Source organism: Thermobia domestica, unplaced genomic scaffold (assembly GCF_964235325.1).
Source record: "Thermobia domestica unplaced genomic scaffold, izTheDome1.hap1.1 HAP1_SCAFFOLD_1127, whole genome shotgun sequence".
Taxonomy (NCBI): Eukaryota; Metazoa; Arthropoda; class Insecta; order Zygentoma; family Lepismatidae; genus Thermobia; species Thermobia domestica.
The window spans coordinates 4,228-26,381 of record NW_027656837.1 but is presented as its reverse complement, the minus strand read 5'-3'; the positions used below and the strand labels follow the sequence as shown (position 1 = coordinate 26,381).

Here is a 22,154-nt window from a genome sequence, read left to right as displayed (position 1 = left end):
CCGACCGGACAACGGTTCAGGCGTACGCTTGACCTACCCAATGCTGTTTGGAAGGCAGACTTCATGGATAGAGAATTGGTGCACTGAGTTAATGCAGATGGCCACATTTACATTTTGATTAACTATTAGCACTCATGTCATATTGTGAGCTTGAGGGACGAAACAGTGTGTACGTATATCCCCGAAATGCTTTCCGAATAACCAGCACGCATTGCATAGAAGTTTTTGTGGCGACGGAGATTAGCAAATTCACACGTTTGTAAGTTCCAGCAACTGCATTATTCGACAACTTCTTTCGTATAACGTTCCTTCTGTTTTCGCATCAAATCATACTCAGCCATAGAGATATGCTTTACCATCAAATACAATTTCACCTTTTTTAGTCACTACAGCGTCATCCTTACAAACAAATGTTTCAACCACACCATACCTATTTGTAACGTAGCCTTAATTTGCGAATTAAAGTAGAGTTCTCATTTGAACTTTCACAGTTAGTTTCCACCCCACTCCCATACAGAGCGTAGGGAGAGATTGTTTTGCAGGACTTGGATTTCTGTCTATACATTATGGCAATTTTAGTCTAACATTTTTATCTCTGTTGTATCATTCTCGAGCCTTGGAACGCCTCCATGGTTTTCCTATTTAATTTTCGTTATTTTCATTTATCTCTAACCGTATTCATACTATGGGCACTAGACGTTTTCTTAGACACAGTCACCATGTCTTGGCGATCATTTTGAAAACGGTGTCTCATGTCGAAAATATTCTTACAGAAGCTGTTTGATATTCATTTGTCTATGTAACGTGATGCTACTCGCTTTAAGTTGCTATTTGAAATTTTCAAGTTGGCCCCGGATACCTTTCAGTTGGTCCTTGGAGTCACCCCGACAACACCTCTCGATGTGCCTTACGTCAGTTACCTACTCCAATTTTTCTTCTGTTGATTTATCTCCAATCGCTTTCATACTACGGGTACTAAACTTTTTCTCTGACACGGATACTATGTTTCGGCGGCCTTTTGAGAACACTGCCATTTCACCTCAATCGTTTTCTCCTGCAAGATGTTTGATTTTGCAAGATTTATCGAAGGAGGTACCACTCGACTCATGTTACTATTTGAAATTTTGAAATTAGCCCCCCAAGATCCCTTCAGGGAGGCCACTGGGATCACAGGGATCACACCATTCGATATGCCCTATGATATTTACGTATTTCAATTTTGTTCCATTCATTTACCTTCCATGGTTTTCATACTACGGGTGCTGGAGTTTCCGAACTATATCATGACGGCCATTTTGAAACTGGTGCTCCATATGAAACATCTTTTGGTACAGCGTTACTTAGTTTTCCAAGACCTTTCGAACGAGATATTACTCGACCCATGTTCCCATTTACATTTCAGAGTTACCCCCCGTTACCCCCATTTACGGGGGGCGGAGAGGGGTACTTTTGGCGGAATTGGTTTTCCCCCTTAGCAATATATAACGTGTACTTCAAACATTTCTTCTAAGTTTTATCATTTTTCAGATATTTCCGTGGATTGATTAAAATGGCCCACCCAGGCGTAAATAAGGGTCCCGCAGACCCCACATTTCGGGGGACCCAAAGCCACCAGGGGCTCCAAATCGTGCAGTGGGATGCAGAGATGATGCCCCACTTCACGATGTCTGCGGGGGACCTAAACCTTCAGTTACGCCACTGTGTATAACACGTCAGTTGCAAAACATGATAAGTGACAAAATCATATTTTCTGTATTGAATAAATATATAGTACAAAACAGATCACAGAAGAACGTAAATAATATCAAGACAATCAAACGTAATCATGAAGTTATATCGGCTACTTTGACTGTTTCGGACGCAGACGAACTTACACTTCCGCAACCTTTTTGGTAGAAGACTCAAGAAAACATTTGCGATCGCGAAAATTCGACCAAGGGCTACAGGTCCTGATCTCTGCGGGGACCCTCGAGCCTCGGGCCCTTGGGGATCGCCAAGTAACCAACGTGGCCAGTCCGGCACTGGGTCGCACACATTCTTCATAGCGGCCGTCTAAATCGATGAACATGTTAGTGAACACAGGTTGCTGGAACGACAAAACAAATGACCAAATCTTCTCTCTTAACTCCGTTATACTGAAGGGGGTTGTCTGTTCAGAAAATTGATTCCTTCAGAATATCCCAAATGTAGACATCTGGAGCCGTGAGGTCAGGGGAGTGGGAAAGATATGGAAAATCCGTTTCACGGAAAATCAAGCAATGTCCTAACTCGTGGGCAGAAGAGCAAATGACTCACTTGCAGTGTGGGTAGTAACTTCGTCTTGCTGCATACATTATTGTTGTAACAAGAGATTTTTGGTGCGGCAAATACCGCGCAAATCGTGAAAGAATGGGTCAATAATCAATTGTCGATTGATGTAGCGATCAAGGTACACATGACTTTCATCACTGAACCATATTGCTGCTGATGAAATCTTCATCTTCATGTGCCATAGCTCCAGAGCAATACAGTAGACGTCGCGCTCATCTCCTGCAGTGAGATGCTGCCGCACACCATATAAGCGAAAGTAGTGTTTGACAAGAAACACCTTTTCCTCTGTTGTGAGTAACATTATCTTCGCGCCAGCTGCACATTACGCTACTCCACACACAATTAAGCACACATGTGGCGCTCACAGTTCATACAACATTGCACCTGAGCGCCATCTGTACACGAATCTGAGTACTGTTGGTTTTGCCGCATATTATACTAATAGATCCTGTATGGTACATTTTAATATGTATGTATGTGTTTATATAAAACTAAACTTACTTTTTTACCCAATATTCTTTCGTTTATGGGTTCATTTTTCTCTGTATTCCAAGTCCTTTGGAATGTTGGATGCTGAGAAACACTAGTTTGGTATCCTGTATTGTCCTCTTGTAAAACAGAAACTGCCCCAACTGCTGCAGACAAACACTTTTTAACTGCTACACATTTTCCACTTCACTCAATGTTGAAATACTTTCACCTCGCTGTGCGTAAGGAATATTTCTCTGAGAAAAATAAATGCTTCTCCAACTCTTTTTAGTACTTCCCGGCGGGAGCTCATGTGGTTCGGATTCCACGTTAATCAGTAGGTCCACGTCTCATATAGCCTCGCTGCTGAACGGGACGTAAAACTCAAAATCAATCAATCAATCTTTTTAGTACTTTGACGAATACTTTCATCAGACCTAGTTTTATGTGCAGAGATAGTAAGATGATTTACGTCTTACCTACAAAAGGAGGATGAGCTACATTCATCTCTCCAGGGAATGTGTGTGTTCCAGCGGACCCTTTTGCAATAATATGCTGATTTTTAGTACGGCTATCTTACTGGCACAAGAAACAACAATGCTTGGGCAACCTCCTTGTAATCCAATGAGCATCGCAATTAATTTAAGGCCTACGCACATGTACTTAAACTTTTAATAGTGTCGTTTCTTCAGTGGGGCCTGTATGTTTTCATATGTCTTTTTCATGTGTATCGCATGAATAATTGATATAGCAGGCTTTTCATTACCATTCTCAGTAACACCGCCTTTAAAAATTCTCCATTGTTCCGAAAAATAATTCACTCTGAATTTTTGCATTAAAAATGGTGTATCATTACGGTACACAAGATCTCCATCCTTCCTGTAATACGTTATGTTTACATCTTTTTCGAGGACATTTCACTGTTTAGTAATGAGGCAAGCAATAAGGCCTTGAGCTTTGTGAAGTCCAAATCTCTGATGAAATATGGTAAGTTGATGTCAGTCATTGAGATGTAATCCGGATCTGGATCCGCAGTCGATGTTTGTCCAATATCTACACCCACCAAAGGAAACTCATCGGTGGGTTCGCGCCATACCGTAGGTACTTCGAACGTCATTGATTTTGGGTACTCTTCAAACAGCTTGTAAAAGCGCGTGAACAAGACATATAACATTTCTTAGATACTAGAACAATCGTGGTCATCGAACTTGCAACCAAAGTACAGATGGTAGATTCTCTTTAGAAATGACGACAACGGCCTAGGTTAGTCCTTTGAAAACCACTCCGCCTCATATGTGACGAAATAAATTCGTAGAATTTTTACACATCCATGGAATGTGAAAATCTAAAACGTTAAAAACACTTACTGCAGAAAGAACACGAATAGATTTTCACTAGAAAATAAAATGACTTCTCTCGACGAAAATCAAACTGTTATTACAAAATCTCTTCTTTATTCTGACAAGAAGCGACAGCTTCAGAACAAAACAATATGTTTTTGTTGTTGCAAGATAATGGGGAGTATTAGCAGTATCCGATCTATATTTTCCAAACATGAACAGAACGTCATCTTTGCATGTAGAAGTACGGTATGTTTATTTTTCCTGAATTGATTGTCTAAAAATGTAAATATTGAATCCTTGAGTTGTGTAGTCATTTACCTATGGGAGGAGAAGGAATGTGAGCATACGAATGTTATATTTATTGATACAGTAATGTGTAAGCGCAAAATTTTCCACTAAAATAATGCGCGTTAATATGTTATTTGGAATTAATATGTTATATAACCCTTTAATCCTCGTCTGAGGAAAATTGTAGAAAAGATACAACTAGTGGCAATTACATTTATAGAAAATCATTTACCTGACACCTATCTGATGTCGAGCTCCTTAGTGGCTAAGCGGTTAGCGTACTCGCCATTGGCGAAGGAGACCCGGATTCAATTCCCGGCGGGAGCTTATGTGGTTCGGATCCGACGTTAAGCTGTAAATCCACGTCTCATATAGCCTCGCTGCTAAAACGGACGCTAAAATCAAATTAAACAAAATTAAATCTATCTAATATATAAAACAATTAGTGAGTACAATTCATCGGTTGACGACTGGACGCTACGCTGGCGTGAAAGTACTTTCCTGATCATTTTACAATTCTTCGTTTTCATGTAGACACGCGTAATTGTCCCTTAATGATTTCCGACAAAGTTCTCTCTAGTGTGATAAGATCGGAACTCCTTCATGACCGTAATAGCGAAGTAGGTATTGTCGGAGTACAACAGTCAATACAACGATTTGGAAACTTGTAATATTGCGAAATATGGAAGTGTTCATTATGTTGCTGTGGCTGCTCACCTGAGAAAACTTGAAAATCTGTAAGTAATCTGAAGTTCACTTTGGGGTCTGGAAAACCTGAGATTTAACGAAAATGTATCGAGTTTTTAAAATATTACTTTACTTTTTCAATGCCCGGTATATGCACATTTAAAAGAAAACAATATTTATTGAGATGCTAAATTTGAGGATGAATGAGACACTTAAATCAGTTAATTACGTTGTAATTCATTTATTTTAATATTATTACTAAAAGACTCATGTTTATTTCTAGTTTTACGTTGATCTGAATAAACAGTGTATTGGATAGATAAACTGTCCACCTAAAAGGTTAACGAAGTGACCGACATACACCTAAAATTTCAAATTAAACATTTAATAAACACACATCTATTGTATTAATTCTCGTTTTATGAAGTTGTGATATTACCATTATCTAATGTTCCTAAATAATATATCACATTCACAGAAAAACGTTCAATACTTTGTTCCATTCACCTTGTATTTCGGATCGTATTTCTATTCCACGTGTCTTAGAGAATTGAATTTATCTTTATTGATTTGCTGAGAAAGAACATCAAAATCCAATAACAAACAAACTATCATTCCTTATTTTGTGAATCAGGATCCCTCGTAGAGACAGGTGACGAAGGCGGCTGAACCACGACTGATTTGCATAATGAAAAATTGTATTTCATATTGGAGTCAATCTTTGTTACAAGGTGGAGGAGGAATCACTGAACGATCTCAATGGTTTCTTTTTTGTATTCTTTAATAGCCTTAAAATAGATGCAAAAGGCACTGACGTTATTCTGTATCCTGTTACGAATTTTTTCAAGGAATCAAATTGAGCGTCAAATTCCTGCTGGCATCAACATTGTCAAAACGTACGTAAGAAAAAAGGGATTTAGTTGGAGTAAAGTGGATGGGTATTAACTAAATATTTCATAACTATATACGCTGGTATCTGCAATAATAAACCTTAACTTGTTTACGCTTTAGTGCGGGCATTCACAATACACAAATATTAAATCATTATGCTTCTTCTTTTCTACAGATGAGGGAATCAGGAGGCTTACATTAGCATAATAATAGTATTTTTCGCTGTATTGTTATTAGCATAATTGTGAGCGACAAAAGTATCTTAAGAGAGTCATTATAACTGAAACGAAAACATGAACAATTTGCATGTAATTTTTCAGGAATCAATAGACTTGAATGTAATGGATAAAGAAGAAATTGAAAGAACGAATAAGGCTTTATCAGAAGCATTTCGAATGTATAAGGAATCCAATCGATCTCAAAAGAAGAAATGGAAACAGCCTAGAATTGAGGTAGCGCGTATGGAGTTCAATATAAGGTATATAAATAAATTCTCTATAATATTGTTACGAGTACACTAACCCTCTGACATACGTAATAAGCGACGTTAATTCACAGTTACATAATAAATAACGAAAATTGTAACTACTAGCACGTATGAACATACTTGTGTCTTTGACAACGACATACGTAATATACAGGGTGCTCTCAAAATACAAACCCCACATACCTGTTCAGCAACTTATACCAAGAAAAAAGTTCATCATCTACTTTGGTCTAAAGCGACGAATAACAAGATGGGTTCAGTTTAAGGTAATTAGTGGAATTTGTCATGGAATAGTTTGTTCACACACTGTTTCACTTATTATACACTAGCAGCGTTCACCCCGCTTCGCTGCGGTCACCCCGGAACGCAATAAACTTTGTTACTTAGATAATTTTTACTTTTTCGCTTTCAAGTGATATGATAAAAACCATAGAAGATTGCAGTAAATCTTAACATTATATCGCCTGTCATTTATGTTAACCCGCCCCGCTTCGCTGCGGTCATCCCGGTGCTGGCATATTGTAAAAGTGTCTGTAAAAATAAGCAAATCAATTAAAAAATTTTAAACAGAAGATTCAAGCTATTTTCCGCTGTATATCGCCTGTCATTTATGTTAACCCGCCGAGTGACACGGTCATGCGGGTTGCATATAAATACGTTTATTTTTACCTATGATGAACTAATAACAAAGGATTTGTACGTTATGGACACTTGAATGGTCAATTATCTCAAGACACTGGTAATTAAAAATTAAAGTGATATGATAAAAACCATCTAGGGTCCAAATCCTAATAACCCCCCAAAAATGAAAGAAATTGGTTCAGCCGTATTAGCGTGATGAGCGGACAAAGGATTTTGTACGTTCTCTTTTATATATATAGATTGTTGCAAAGTGGTAAACGGGCATGATAACACTTTCTCGTTCTAACAGAGCGCCCCAAGTAAATCAGCAATGCAAAGTTTGTCGATTTATTCCGGGATGCTGTTGCATGAGTTTCATTTATAAAATAATATAACATTGTGTAAATAATGTGCTTACATATAATAATAATAACAACAACAACAATAATAATAATAATAATAATAATAATAATAATAATAATAATAATAATAATAATAATTTCTTACGAAGTTACAATTAAGCAATCTACAAACTCAACGTAAGACAAATTCAAGTTTATGTAAAGGTTGTGGAACGCATTATTTACGTAAGTCGGAATGTTACTTGTTACATAATACACGCAAATGAACAAGTTATGGTGGTTTTCCAATTGTGGAAAGGTTCATTAAATGATTTGTTCAAGCACGTGTTTCGCGTCGTTTTTATAGTTGTTGTCAGTTCGTTGACGTCAATTGTGTAGGTAGATAGATCTGTATTGAAGTGTAATGTGTGTAAGCATGTGATTTTATCTATTGGTGAGATTCCTTGTTTGTGATAAATATTTGCAAAGTACTAAAAACTTGGTTCTTTTTTGAGTTTTGAGTTTAACGCTCCTTTCAGCAGCGAGGCTATATGAGACGTGAACCTATTGATTAACGTGAAATCCGAACCACATGAGCTCCGGCCGGGATTCGAATCCCAGTCTCCCACGCCAAAGGTGCGTACGTTAATCGCTTAGCCACGAAGGAGCTCTTGGCTTTTTTATGTAGTCGTTGAAATAGAACAGCACTTCCTACAAACTTTAAATTGTAGGAATTGCTGTTTTATTTGTAATAAATAGTGTCAGTGAGGTACGAATTTTTCTCTGAAAAGAGATTCACCGTAAGAATCCCAACATACTTTAGTAACAGGTCATCCCTAGCTTCGGGGAGAGGAGGGGCTCCTCGAATCCACTCAGTAATGTTTTTATATTACTAAAGGTAATACAGTTACTTTAAATTTTGTTAACCCATGAGCGTACATGTATCCTTTTACATAAAACACATAAGATTTATTTCGTTTTCTATACAAGAAGTTACACTAATCTATAAACTACTATGACACAAAAACAGACAGCTTCCGTCAATAGTACAAAACTCAAAGTCGTTGGCCAGTGTTGCAAGATACATATTTTCATTTGGCTGCATTTTAGATAAAATTATCTTTACTATTCTGGCTAGGTAAGAATCTGTTACTTAAATTGAATTTGCTATGCTCTTCAAATGAGATAGGTTTAGGTAGTCCTAAGAAAACGGGGAGGGGTGGAGTCCTGAAGCCCACTATTTTTTAAAGATACTTATGAGCTTTTTTTTATATATATATATAAGTATGGCAAATTGTTCAAGTCAGTAACTACCAAATAACTGAAAACGAACAACTGGCTTATAACATTTTCTTATTATTTTTAAAAGAAATATTACCTCATATGTTCGAGGAATTTCCTTTCTCCTCTTTAGGATTCATAGAGTTAATCACATTGTAATATGATGCAGGACTCTGTTGTTTTTTATGGTGTTTACTTAAAACTTTTTTATGTATTTTAATTGTTCTTTGTATGTTACAGTAGAGCGTCGATTATCCGAAGTAATTGGGGGACATGGGTGTTCGGAAAACTGGTTTGTTCGGATAATCGAACTGTACATGTTTATTTGCCAAAAAGAAGTACTGTACAGTAAATTTATTCATAAAAAGAAGTGTACTGATTGTTGAAACACAGCGACTGGCGGCTTGGCCGGTCAGCAGCGCCTTATGAAGGCCCCATTAGAAGCAATGTTCCGCCAGCAGTGGCTCAGTGCGGCGACTACTGTGGGAAACTTGGTTTGGGAGTGAGGGGGATGATGGACGGTAGGGTGGGAGAGTAACAGGTGCGAGCGAGTACACAATTCGGTTAAGCGGTCGTTCGGTTGACCGACGTTCGGATAATCGACGCTGTACTGTACTAAGTTTTTCGAAGATTATGTCTCTTTTTTTTATTTTCTATCTTAAATATTTTGTTGTACATATTTAAATCACTCACCTGGTTGCCCCTATACTGTTCACGTCAAGACTGAATCAAATGGTTTGCTCGCACTTTGAATGATAGATTCATGCGAATTTATGCAATTGTTCAGGTAAAAAGTTTAATTCATTCACATTGTTCCAAATGCACCCCTTAGAAATTTTTGTTAATTGAGACTAAGTTACATCGCTTTCTTGTAGTTAAAATTCTTACAAGATCCTTCCTGTTCCGTGGAAACATATATTTTTTTTTTTTCTAAAATATAAGAAAATAAAATAAGAAACCTTGAGACAATGATTTCGATGTCTTAAAAATCACTGAAATCTTCGTCAAGGCCAACAGTAATTTCGAAGTCGTACAAACTGAGCAAATATTTACATATTCCATCTGTTAATTTCTTTAGCCAAAAAATAATGAACTTGACTTCACTTAAAAACCGGTAAAACTATTGGATCTCTCAATGCATTGCAAAAATATATTAATAGAAGTATTCATGAAAATATACAAACTTCGTAAGTCTGTTTCGCAAATAGAAAGATCTACATACGAATTCCACTTTATTAGAACTGGAGATTTTCAAGACATGTAAATGTCTTTTAATAAAATCCAAATACCCTGAGGTATGTTACTTTATTTTCTCATTACAAGACGTGTCCAAATGAAACTTGCTCAGGCAACACTGCAAACTCTAATGAGCAAGTGAAAAGTGTATATTAGGTGAATGACACCACAATTAATAACAGACGTGCATGCATACCAGATCAGCTGTTAATCCGTGGCATTTGACTGTGGTAACACACATTTCTTATCCCCTATAGTATTTTTCAAGATGAATTTCAAGTGTATGCTTTTATCCGGGGCCACTCCAGAGGGAGCCAAAGTTGATGGGAAGGATTTTTGGAGAGAATTTTCCCAACATTCTTCCAATTTCCCCTGTTCAAGTACGTTATGGGCACCAAAACATAGAACTCTGGAAAGCTTGTTTTATGCTGAGCAGAATGAAATACAAACCATGACTTTCCAATGAACAGTGTTGATGCAATAGCTATTTTAGTGCGAGTCTACGATTTTCTTTATACTAACAGGGTCAATGGGCCCCAGGGACTTACTCCGTTGTCCATGGCACCTAATGTTTTGTGCATGAACATATTTTTGTTATGTTTATTGAATGGACTAGGTTTGATTCGGATGTCCGGATGACACGTTCATGTCGATTCATTGTCAGGTTGTTCTCCCTACAACAGTTACTCTTTTCCGATGTGATTTTGTCATGAGTTTTGAAGTCGTACTGACTTCAGGCGTTTCCATGAAATTGATAAGTCCAAGGAGACTTGAAATAAGTTTGAATTATCCAAAGATATGCATTGTTAAATACTTAAAATCAAGAGAAGAAAACTACGGTATGTATATAAACATGTATATAAAATACTATGTCTATGGCTAAACCAAAATATTTTTGTAAGTAATTGTATACCATTGTAAAACATATTGACCCTGGCCAAATTTCTTCCGAATATCCTCCTCTATCGTTCACATTGCAGTCTCATTGCCACTATATGTGGAAAGTTAATAATAAACTAGCTGAACCTGCGCTCTCTACACAGCTCATCATTCGCATATGAGCAGAAATCTCCTTATCATTCCTTACAATCTGTACATGCCCCTTTACAGACACAAGTGAAAGACGTATTGATTAAAAGAAAGCCAAGGGGTATCATAAAGGGGAGACTTTTTTTCGATTATTTTTTCTCAATATTTCGCACCGTTTGCAAGATTTGAGCCTAATTCCGGTTGGAGTTTCTAATTCATGTATGACCAGTGTTTTCGTTCTTCTTGCATGCAGTATGTAATAAACAAATACATTACATACACAGTTAATTATAATGTCAGTTATATATGGTGTTCATTGGGCAAAACACTCAAAAAAAAAAAAAAAAAGTTCATCTTAGACTGGAGAAATGGTTATCCTTCCTTTTCCATTAGTATTTGGCCATGAAATAAACGTCTGAGACATATACAACCCCTATATACAACAGTGTGGTGTTGGAATGTATAATGCTTAGGATGTGATGCATTAGTTTTTTTAAAAATTTCAACACTTCCAATGTACCCGTAAAAATGTAATAAAGAAATAGTGCCCATGTTTTTTAAATATTCAATTAAAACTGGACAATCTACATGAAATTTGCAATCGATCAGTGAAAACGTCATCTTTCTAGAGCCTGTAGTTTCCGAGATCTCATTGTCGAAAGGATTGGACACACACATATATAAACGTAGTTTAAAAGAGCTCCAAAGATAGCAGCACAATTCATTTTCATTTATTTCGGAGAAGGCTTATTAAAGGCAAAGGCCTTTGAACAATAATTTAAAAGGATAAACTTTGTGAAAAATATTTCTTTAAGTAATTTATTTAAAGTACACTCTTTTAAAAATATTTGTCTTTGTTATAAACGTGAAATCACAAATAACCGTAAATCAAAGGTTTGAAAGCCAAGGTTATAGGCTAGAGCTCGGTCGCTCTTAATTGGTACTGTAGCATTTTAATAGATAGATAAACAGATGTGTAACTTCAAAATCCGTAATGAAGTTATCGTCTTATTTTCGTGAAATAAAAAAATAGCGTAGGAGTTTTATGTACAAATGACTAGCAGTATGTAATAACAGGAATACAGAGTATAACAGGAATGTTGTTGTTTGATCTGTGTACCAGAAATAAAGTACATAATTAATATAAAAATCTCTTAATCCGGTTCATAATTCTATTCTGTTAACAAGTAGCCAACTTGAAAAGATGTGAGGAAGATCGCTGAAAACTAGGAGTTCTAAAATATTCCAGTAAATATTAATCAGCCTCGAAATTTAGAAGACTGAGTCTCCAGCTCCCATTCCTGCATCCTTACTCCACAAGTTAATAAGTAATAGGTTCCCCTTGGAAGAAAAGCAAGAGACAATTACTGTATAAACGTACTAATCATTCGACTACGTACTATCTCCAGTAACTTTTATTTTAAGCAGGAAGTACACTGATGGATTGGAAACTCTCAAGGTTGGACCTCAAGAATTGTGTTCCAATTCTGTTGAAATGGACTGTGCAAGCTTGAGTTCCAATAATATGGCCGAGTGCAAAGTTATTTAGAGGTGAAAAGAGCATCTCTCTGTTACTGCACCTGCCTTCAGTGTTAATACTTAGGGGCTTGTTCCTCTGAGGCAATATAATTTTATGCAGTTAAAGAAAGTTATATAAATTAGGAGGTACATGGTCACAAATTGCAGTGACGGAGGTCTGTTGTACTTATGGTAAATGTCCACTAAGTCGTCTGACGGGTTGTTTGTGGTGTATATTAGTGTGTGACACATACAGGTAACAGCGAAAGTACATAGCTGCTCCGTATATTTCTCTTTTCATTGTCTATGAAGATAATTATTCTTAATAAAATAAATTGACATGATTTACCTTTAAGTATGTCTTAATTTTAAAAATTATCAAATTACTTCGACAAGGTCTATAATCTTCTTCGGTTGATTAGAAATTCCTGCTAAATATTTATATCACGTACACAATTAATTAATGTCATTGTTCGTCTGATATGTTACGTAAATCTACAGTAGGAATTTCTAAGTTACAGAGGAAAAGAAAAGGAGATGGTGGTACTGTTACATGTTAATATATATATATATAATAAGTGTATTGTTTTGCCCAGTTAGTAGTTTAAATCAGATTTAAATCTGTTAAAAGCAAAGCTTGACAGTGGAAAATATTACAAAAGGTCCTGTCGAAACAGTTCGATAATTTTTGAAGTTGTGAAGGTATTGATGAAGTTGGATGTGGTTTTATGTAGAGAATTTCTTACATAGAGAATGTATTTGTCCCTAGTTCAGAAAACTAGCAGCTAAATTAGTAAAGTTACTGAAGGTGTAACATGCATGGGACGAGTGTATAATTTTGTAGGTGACTGCACATTTTATGAGAACCACGTTCCTTGTGGTTTAATATATGAAATCGTATTTGTCGAAATGAGGTTTTTCTTTTCATACTCTATTTATACGTTAATATTGAATGATTGTTTATATTACATCTTTTCTCAGGGTATTAGATTTGATACAAGTATATCTTCAATATGATCCAGCACTTGAAATGTGTTTGAAACTTGTTCGGAATTTGCTTTCGTGGCTTCAGTATACAATCGAGCAAGCACTTCGAGAATCTATTGTTAACAAAGTTCGGTGAGTATAATAAGTTATTTGTAAGAGGGAATATGTATGTTCTATTATTTTGAAATGTCAGCTACTTTTTTTAAGCAATAACTGATTCAATTTTAAGGCCACCTAATGGTTTAGATCTGTCTTTTTAGGTAAGTCAGATAAATTTGTGCTCGAAGTTTATGATCAATATTTATATAAATTAGTTGTTGCTATCAAGCCAACGCTATAATTATTTACGTTCAACAAATTTATTATTTTTTAAGTTTGCCCAGCAACCATTCCGAAGTCCATACCGTATTCCTTACGCAATTTTTCAAGGATTTCGTTATATACAATAATCTCGCGACATCTATTAGCATAGACATAGCGACATCTGTTAGCAAGATTGGCTACTATTAGGAATTAGCGTGACGCAGTGAGTCGTTTACCGTTGGTGAAAAGAAATTTTCATTGCACACAGTGTCTTTCTCAACCCTTACAAGTCTTTCAAGCAAAGTTGTATAACATTTCAAGATAGCATGACACACAAACTGACATGCTTTCCTTGTATATCCTTGTACGATTCATATGTATGCTATAACAGGGCTAGCAAGAGATGGTCTCTGACGTTTCTTACCACATGCGGAGAGACAATGCAGCCCCTACTTTGGTACTAGTGTTACCAACCACGGTCACTCTGTCTTACACCATTAAATTGCCACTATAGGTGAAACGAAAAAACTTGACACGTGAGTAGTGGCAACGTCACTGCGAGCTTTAAGAGACTTTCTCTTGCTGGCTCCCCTATAATGATGAGTAAACTTCGGATTTTTGCATATTTTCCTTTTTATGTAATATCGATATGCTGTCTAAATATTTATCTGTTACAACTTATTTTCAGATGAAATAATAAAGTTTTATAGTGTATACGAGGGTCAGTTGGATTATCCTTATTATAAAAGGGTTGAGGTAGAAGTATGAAATTCACACATACTACTCGCTTTTTCACGTACCTTTGCACCCTTCAAAAACAAACCGCGTAACTCAATTTGTATCACTCCGCGCACGAGTATTCAGTGATTGGTGCAGGAGAAAATGCTTCCTCTGTTTCCCGCAATATTTCTGCTTCTGCACGTGCATGTAATCCTTCACTTGGTAACCTTCCTGCCTGCATGATCATTATCGCGCTCTGCGTATTTGTCAGTGGTTGTGGTTGTTTTCTAGTTAAATTTAATATTCTTGTGTAAGGTATCAATACACATATAGAGATGTGCTTTTAATTGAAACTAAAATGTTCTTAGTGTGATTTAAAAATACAATAATTGCTACCTAGGTTGAACAAGTGGAATTTCTTGGGGGCTATTTTCTTATGGAAGAATAATGGTCATTTGGCTCATTGTCAGTGTTGCTCACTTCTGATTATATTTCGGGTTTTTTTTTTTTTTTTTTTTTTTTTTTTTTAATCGTAGTCAGACTGTTTAGTCAGTTTCAGAGAACTGGGCTGCAAATATCCAATATGTTACCCAAAAGAAAAACTGAGCCCTTGTACTAAATTTCAATTTAATATATTAAATGTATTACATTTCGGATAATTGGATATAAAAAGTTGTAGGCCTATTATTTTAAAGATAAGTAAGAAAGAAGATACAAGCTATTTCACCGATTCGAAGTAGCGTAACGTCTGATGTTAATTCTGTATGTTATAATCAGGGGTAAAAGTGGATCTGAAAAGGTAGGGGGACGGTAGCAAGCGGCATGACGTCACGCCGTCCCCCCGCCTATCCTTGCCCATTTTAATTTTTTAGGAACTGGGGGACGCCGTACATATTTTTCCGAGGTCGGGGATGTTGTTCTCCCGCGTTCCCCCACACTTTTACCCCTGGTTATAATTCGCATATCGATTAAAAGAAACGATCGGGTTTAACCCTTAATATACCCTCTAGGGACCCCCGAGAGTGATATTTGGTGATACTGCTGCAACTATAAGAATCAATTTATTCTCGATTTTTATGTGTGTCCTGCATCCGTTTGGAATATACATAATTAGATCAACGATGCGTTCGTTAAAAAAAAAAATACAAAAAATAAAAACATACTTGAAAATGTAAAAGCTCCACTGTTAAACTTGTATTTCAGATTTACGAAACAAAAGTATAAAATTGTACGAAAAACTGAATATTGTTAAAGTAAGCATAATATTTGATGTCAACAATGCTCATTTAACTTAGGTAAGCTTTTAGATATCTAATAATAATAATAATAATAATTTGAGTCGCAGTACTATGTTGAGAAATTAAAATAATACTTGGGGTCGCCAGAAGACCCCAGCTTGGTAAACAACGTTGACGAGTTAGGCTTGGTACGTTAAGGGTTAAATGAACATTTAAGAGTCGCAAGAATGATTGTCCGTTCTCAGGAGTAACAAAATATCTTAAAAAATCTTCAAGCGATACTAAAATTGTAATATATTCAATAAATAAACTCTTTCGCTTTTTTTTTTTTTTTTTTTTTTTTAAATGAACAATTATTTGATCCACGTGTTCTCTTGCCTCTACTTGAGAGTTACGTAGTGATCCGAAACAGTCTTGAAATCTACAGGAGTAAAGAGCATATGGTTTAGTAGATCTGCTAGTCAAGCTAATAAACATAGTAAGACAACAGAGACTAGAGAACATAGTAAGATCCAATAGCTCTGATTCTAATTTTCCATGTTATCCCTTGACGCTATAGGCAAGCTAAATAAAATTTAGTAGTGATAGATTGAATATTTTGAACCATTAATGCGAACTCCCTGATATCAAAGGACGAGGATTTATGGTCAACCACGATTAGCCATGATTTGCAGTTACAGGGAAAATTTAAGAGATTGTTCAGCCCGGCTTCCAGGCATGGGCATCCGCAGACTTTTTCAAGGGGGTAAAATACCGATTCCAGGGGAGGACAAAAGACCGACACACAAACTCAGTCGCGAATACACAATATTTTGATACACGAGGACACAAATACATCAAGTAAAACAACAGTTGTTTACGCGCGTATGCTTTTTAACTACAGTAAATAATCTATAATACCAGATACTATAGTATTTATATAATATGAATATATTAAGTGTCACAACATTTAAGTAAGCAAATTAGTATGTCTTGACATGCACTTCCAAAAACCTTTTAAGACAAGCGGGTAGCCATGCTTCCTAGTGTTCTGTGTCTATATTTATATGCTACTTCAAAGATTCAGGAGAAAGAAAATGCATCTTGGTAATCTATCAGAAGTCCATGCCATTTCATTTTCAATCTCCCGCTCTTCGTTTTGTTTCTTAACTTGTTAGCTCGAGGTTTTCTATAAACTTTTTAGTCTGTTAGTTGGCAACATTTACACACTGTCGTCTGCATTGTTTACAAGGGCTGCAAAGCTTCGTGAAAAAGCGAGTAGTCCTTTTCCACGTAGTAGCTCTGCGAAGTAACACGCTTCTGCAACCTATTTCTTAACTTCCAAAGCCCCTCTTTGTAGAACGTGTCAAGTGGCTAGAAAACCAGTATTCCACTTCGGAAATTATTTTCACATCTAAACAAAGCGTCTTTCTTTCACTGACCACTTCATTTCGGGAAGCAAGGAAAAGTGTAACTGGACGATTTCTGGAGAATATGTTGGATGGAGCAGTAGTTAGTAGGTTAGGCTTTGCACAAGATTCATAGTTTCCCTGGTATTGTGGGCAAGATATTGTGAGTATTGTAACGTGCTTAATACCCAATAAAAGAAAAAGGACTTAGAGGTAACGTCACTGGGCGAGTAGAGTGAAAACTTCCTTCATGCAATTAAGTGTAAACTTTTACACCGACTATCTAAATAGTAATTCCAACAATCAACATTTAACATTTTAAAACTTTAAAAAGATATATTTATTTTCAAAATGTATATAATTGACTAGAAAGTAACTTTATGAAAAACGATTATTTAACGCATCTGCAAGTTTTCTAGTTACAGATATTTTACTTTTACATTCCATATTTTACAAGTTTTATTAATTTACAAACAATACTGTAGTACGTATGTACCCTCTGAGTTACATCAATCAGTATTTCCGGGTTGGCGGTACAACTTAGTTTAGCAAACATGAGCTTTTCGGACGTCAGATGGATCAGATATGAATTTCAAACGAACAGTATTAGTTCCTAGCTCTTTTTCAATGGAATACGCTCCCGTCCATCTTGGATATAATTTCTTAGTTAACTTATATTCGAGAGATGAGTTAAATTGAGATTTTTGTAATAACCTGATCTCAACTGAATAAAAAGTTGGTGTTGTAGTCTTATTGTACTTACGGGTAAATTCATGTCAAGTGGTCCAATGCATGTTGCTCGACAATTTTTAAAAAATTGATTTTTTATGTGAAGTTACCTTACTTTGTCGTTAGTTCAAAACAACTATTATTTTAAGTTAGATGACCATGGGTGGCAGCCATATTTGTTTTCCAAGATGCACCAATTGGTGGTGTTGTAAGGGACTACCGAATCTGAAGTATTTCAGCCCCTTGTTGTTCTATCGATGTGGAAAAAAAGTCAGCAAACAGTAAGCTACAAGACTATATATTAGCCATTATCATCCATGAAATATATAGGTGGGTAGGTTTGAAAAGGTAGATAATTTTGGATAAAGAGGTCTGATATAGAAGTGCTCATTCACCAAGTTTCAACCCTTAGACGTGTCTTTTTTTTTTTTTTTTTTTTTTTTTTTTTTTTTTTTTTTTTTTTTTTAAATAGAAATTATTAAAAATGCAGAAAAGTGAAAAACGTGCATACTGCAAATGTACAGTATATGTCTCGAGTGGGGGCCTGATAAAAATATACAATTCTCCCCATAACAGGTCTGTATGGTATTATTATATACCAAAAGTTAGGAGTTTGAGATTTGACTATAAGTACCTTTATTATTAATACAAAGTTATACCTACAAATAAGCATAGGCAGAAATACGGATAACTGAGAGGCAATGGATGAAACAATAGGCAGTGGATAAATAATTACAGAGGGGTTAAGCAAAACATACAAGAACAGGTTTTATCCTGTTAAGAAGCAAACGGAACAAATGTACATGAATACACAGTCAGCATACTGCGTGTTCCAACATGCAGAATCGTGTTCAGACATGCAACATATGGGAATTCACCACTGGTGCCTCAGTCAGATGCGTACGGCGCAAGGAGACAGTTGTGTTCGGGCAGATCTGTGTATCATTACTGCAGTTCTTTAATGACAAAATGGTATGTGATGTAGGGAAATTAATTGGTAAAGAATGTCATAAGTGTGTGTATGGGCCAGTGTCAAGATGCATGACGGCACTTAGTGACTTCAGAGAGGAGAAGAAGAGGAATCTTCTGATAATGCGAATAAGCAGTGGCATTGTAAACACACGCAATTACCATGAAGTGAAAGTATCATAATCTTTTCTCGAAAGTATCATCATCTGTTTGGTAATTCGTGTTGCAACCCGCTAAAAATCCATAAAAAAAGCAGAATAAATCCATAAAGATATCAGAAATTTCGAGTGCACATTTACTAAAGAAAAAGAATTGTGCAGTAGAGCTGATTCCTGGAGAATAATTATGTGCTACATGCTACACAAAAATCTTTGTTCTACAAGGGAAAAGCAAAAACAAAAACAATGATGATGAATCAGAAAATGAACTTGATTTAGTCCCTTCATCAGACAATATTGATCTTTTGAATGCAGCGTGTTCAGGAGTAGGTATATCACCTGTTTCGAAAATAAGAAAGTTTAGTGTTGCACAGACGTTAAAACGTTAAAACAGTTGCCTACAGGCTTGAAAAGAAGGCTTGAAGTTGCTTTCACAGTTCAATTGCTGACGAATCACGGAGAGAAAACTTCTGAATATGCATTCAATGTCTTTGGCCGAAGAATATGAAGTTCTAATCGAAAAATTAAAACAGAAATGCACTGTTGGTGCGAAAGAAAAGCAAGTGAAAATAATAAGCTTACTACCCGAATCGTGGCCAAGACAAATGGTGAGTACTGAATTTAATGTTTCAGAACGTTTAGTTAAATTGGTTAGGGAACTAATGAAAACACAAGGAATACTGCCAGATGTATGTATAACAGAAGAAGTGGTAAAACTATTGATGAAAGTACTGTGAAGAAGGTGGTAGGTAGCTGGAACTGGGATAGCCAAGAGAGCTCTCTGGCAGACGACATAAATATAAAAAGTATAACATTTGAGGGTATTGAGAATATGTTTTCAATAAAAGGCTCTGTGGGTTGGAGATTCAATGCGGCACACTGGCAGCCGCGCACGAACTGAAAATTCACTGTGCAGTTAGTCCTCTTACATGTAACACTCATCGTACGTTGCAAGCGTCCCAGTTTTTGCACAAAAACAGTTTGTGTAGTGCAGTGATATTTTTTAAATTAGAACATTTATATTTGTTTCTATATTCGTGTTTTTTTAAGTACACATAATTTTATTCTTACGCACACTTTTATGTAGTAATACTATGTGTGTACGCTATTTTTCATTCCTATTTGGTACTCGAGTTGGTGTCTCTGCCTTGGAAAACCCTTTCATTGTAACATCTCCATACACACCGTACGCAGTTGGTTTATGAGATTCTGTGCTGGTGACAACATTGAAAAATGAGTCCCGCAGCCACCGACTAGTAAGGAGCATGGTCTAATGTGCTTCTCAGGATTGTTATGGAAATGACTCTTTGGGAAAGTGTTTGTGCACTTACAGACGAGTTAGTCATACAACGTATCACTGTCTTTCGGCGACTCCGCACAATCGGTAAGATAAAAATGTTAAGACCCATGGATGCCATATAAATTGAATCTCCGTTTCGAGCTGTGAAATTTTCTGAGTATTTGGAATAACAGTGACATTTCCTGAATTAGATTGTCACTTCTCATGAAAAATAGATGTGCTACGTGAATCGTAAATGATCAGAACAGTGGTTAAATCGTGGTTAGCGTCCAGTAGAATTTAGGAAACCACCCCTCCACCCACAAAAAGTGATACTGCTGTGGTGGTGGGGATGATCCTTGAAGTCTTTTTTCGTCGAGGTGAAACCAACCCTACAGTTGTTACAGTGCTGAACTTCGTGAAACCCATCTCAGGCATCCAGCTGTAGTCAGCAGATATCCTTATCTTGTACGATAATGCATGCTCAAGTTTCGCTCAAAGGGCTGTGTAGACTCTTCACGAGCTGTAGTATGATTTTTTCCTCATCCATCTTATTCTCTTGAACACTCTTGTGTCATCTGGATCACTTTTAAGGAGAAAACTTCCCTGATGACCGGGCGGTGCCATATAGATTGCCAGTTATTGTAGGTTGTTTTCTTCGTTCTTTTCTTTGCAAGTGATATGCGTCAGTCGAGCATTTCAGTCGCAACAAATCAATGTATAGGAAATAACTTTATATGTGCGATTTGTCACAGAATATTGATAAACATATACAGTATGGTTAAAAGCTGCATTGGAAGCCTCAAGATGGTCTTATTTACTAGTGTAGATATATCTGTATATAGTACTATCTGATCTAGGAGGGTCATTTTGCGGGGGCGGATAACCTCCTGGAGTGAACATAGCATAAACAGAAGGAAAAAAGCAACCTTTATGACAGGCGGGTACCAACTCCACTCACCCCATGGATTCGCCACTTGTATATAATTATTGTGTGTATTATTAATTTTCATTCTCCCTATCCCCACAAAACTCATTTTTCATATTTATGTCTTGACAAAGTAATCAGAGGAAATTCGATATTTAATATGATTTTTTGGAGCAGACACGTAACAGGATAGATAACATCAAAGTGAATGCCTTCTGAGTTCATTGAATAGTTGTAGCTGCAAATTCGATTGTGTTCAGTAATAGTTTACTGATAATTAGTGTTTTGTTATTTGTTCATAAAGGAAGAAATTAAATGTATCTACAACCTTTTATCCTAGGTATTGTTTGCGGAGATTGTGTGAAGTGAAGGAATTTTCAACATTGAATAATGTATCAATGTCTGATGTAGCTGAAGTGTTGAATGAAATGGCAATTCGGAGTGAAGTTTGTAAGTAAAGCTTCATAATAATATATCTTTACAGTTTATATTTATTTTGAATGTCTGTTTAAGTACCTCCGGGTATTGAAAGAATGCAGGTGCCTCTACTCTTAAGCTGCCTGTGCTTTCATTTATAAAACAACCACTTGACCACATCAAAGCATTCCACATAAGCAAAACTATTCTATATTGTATTCCTGCAGCTCAATGGCATTTTACTAGTTATAAAAACATTAAAGAAGAAATAAGACAACAAGTATTTCGAACTCCGATGATAAGGCGCGTATTATCTTATTTCACACTTCCACAGATTCACTTGTAAAGGAAATTGTTCTAGAAAAATGTATCAGAGAGAGTTTACGATTCTTTTACAGAGTAAACTTAAGTCAGATGGTAGGAAACAGAGTGTCATATACTTTGGAAGCAATAAAAGATGTTAAAATTTTAAACCAAATCTTTTATTCTGTAAGTAAGTACCCCACTTTGGTTGACATTACGATATCACATGTTTCGT

The 22,154-nt window shown here is 36.2% G+C and overlaps 1 protein-coding gene across 2 annotated transcripts in view; it reads left to right on the top strand.

Annotated features, from left to right (window-relative positions):
- The window catches only part of LOC145677623 (uncharacterized), a 45,367-nt gene extending 23,678 nt beyond the window's left edge, over window positions 1-21,689 (top strand). For both annotated transcript variants that reach the window (XM_081748073.1, XM_081748074.1), the window contains exons 5-7: window positions 6,308-6,465; window positions 13,482-13,619; window positions 21,540-21,689. In XM_081748073.1, coding sequence (XP_081604199.1) covers window positions 6,308-6,465; window positions 13,482-13,619; window positions 21,540-21,657 — 414 coding nt within the window. In that variant the 3' untranslated portion in view covers window positions 21,658-21,689. The remainder of the gene's footprint in view (window positions 1-6,307; window positions 6,466-13,481; window positions 13,620-21,539) is intronic.
- Window positions 21,690-22,154: the final 465 nt, after the last annotated feature.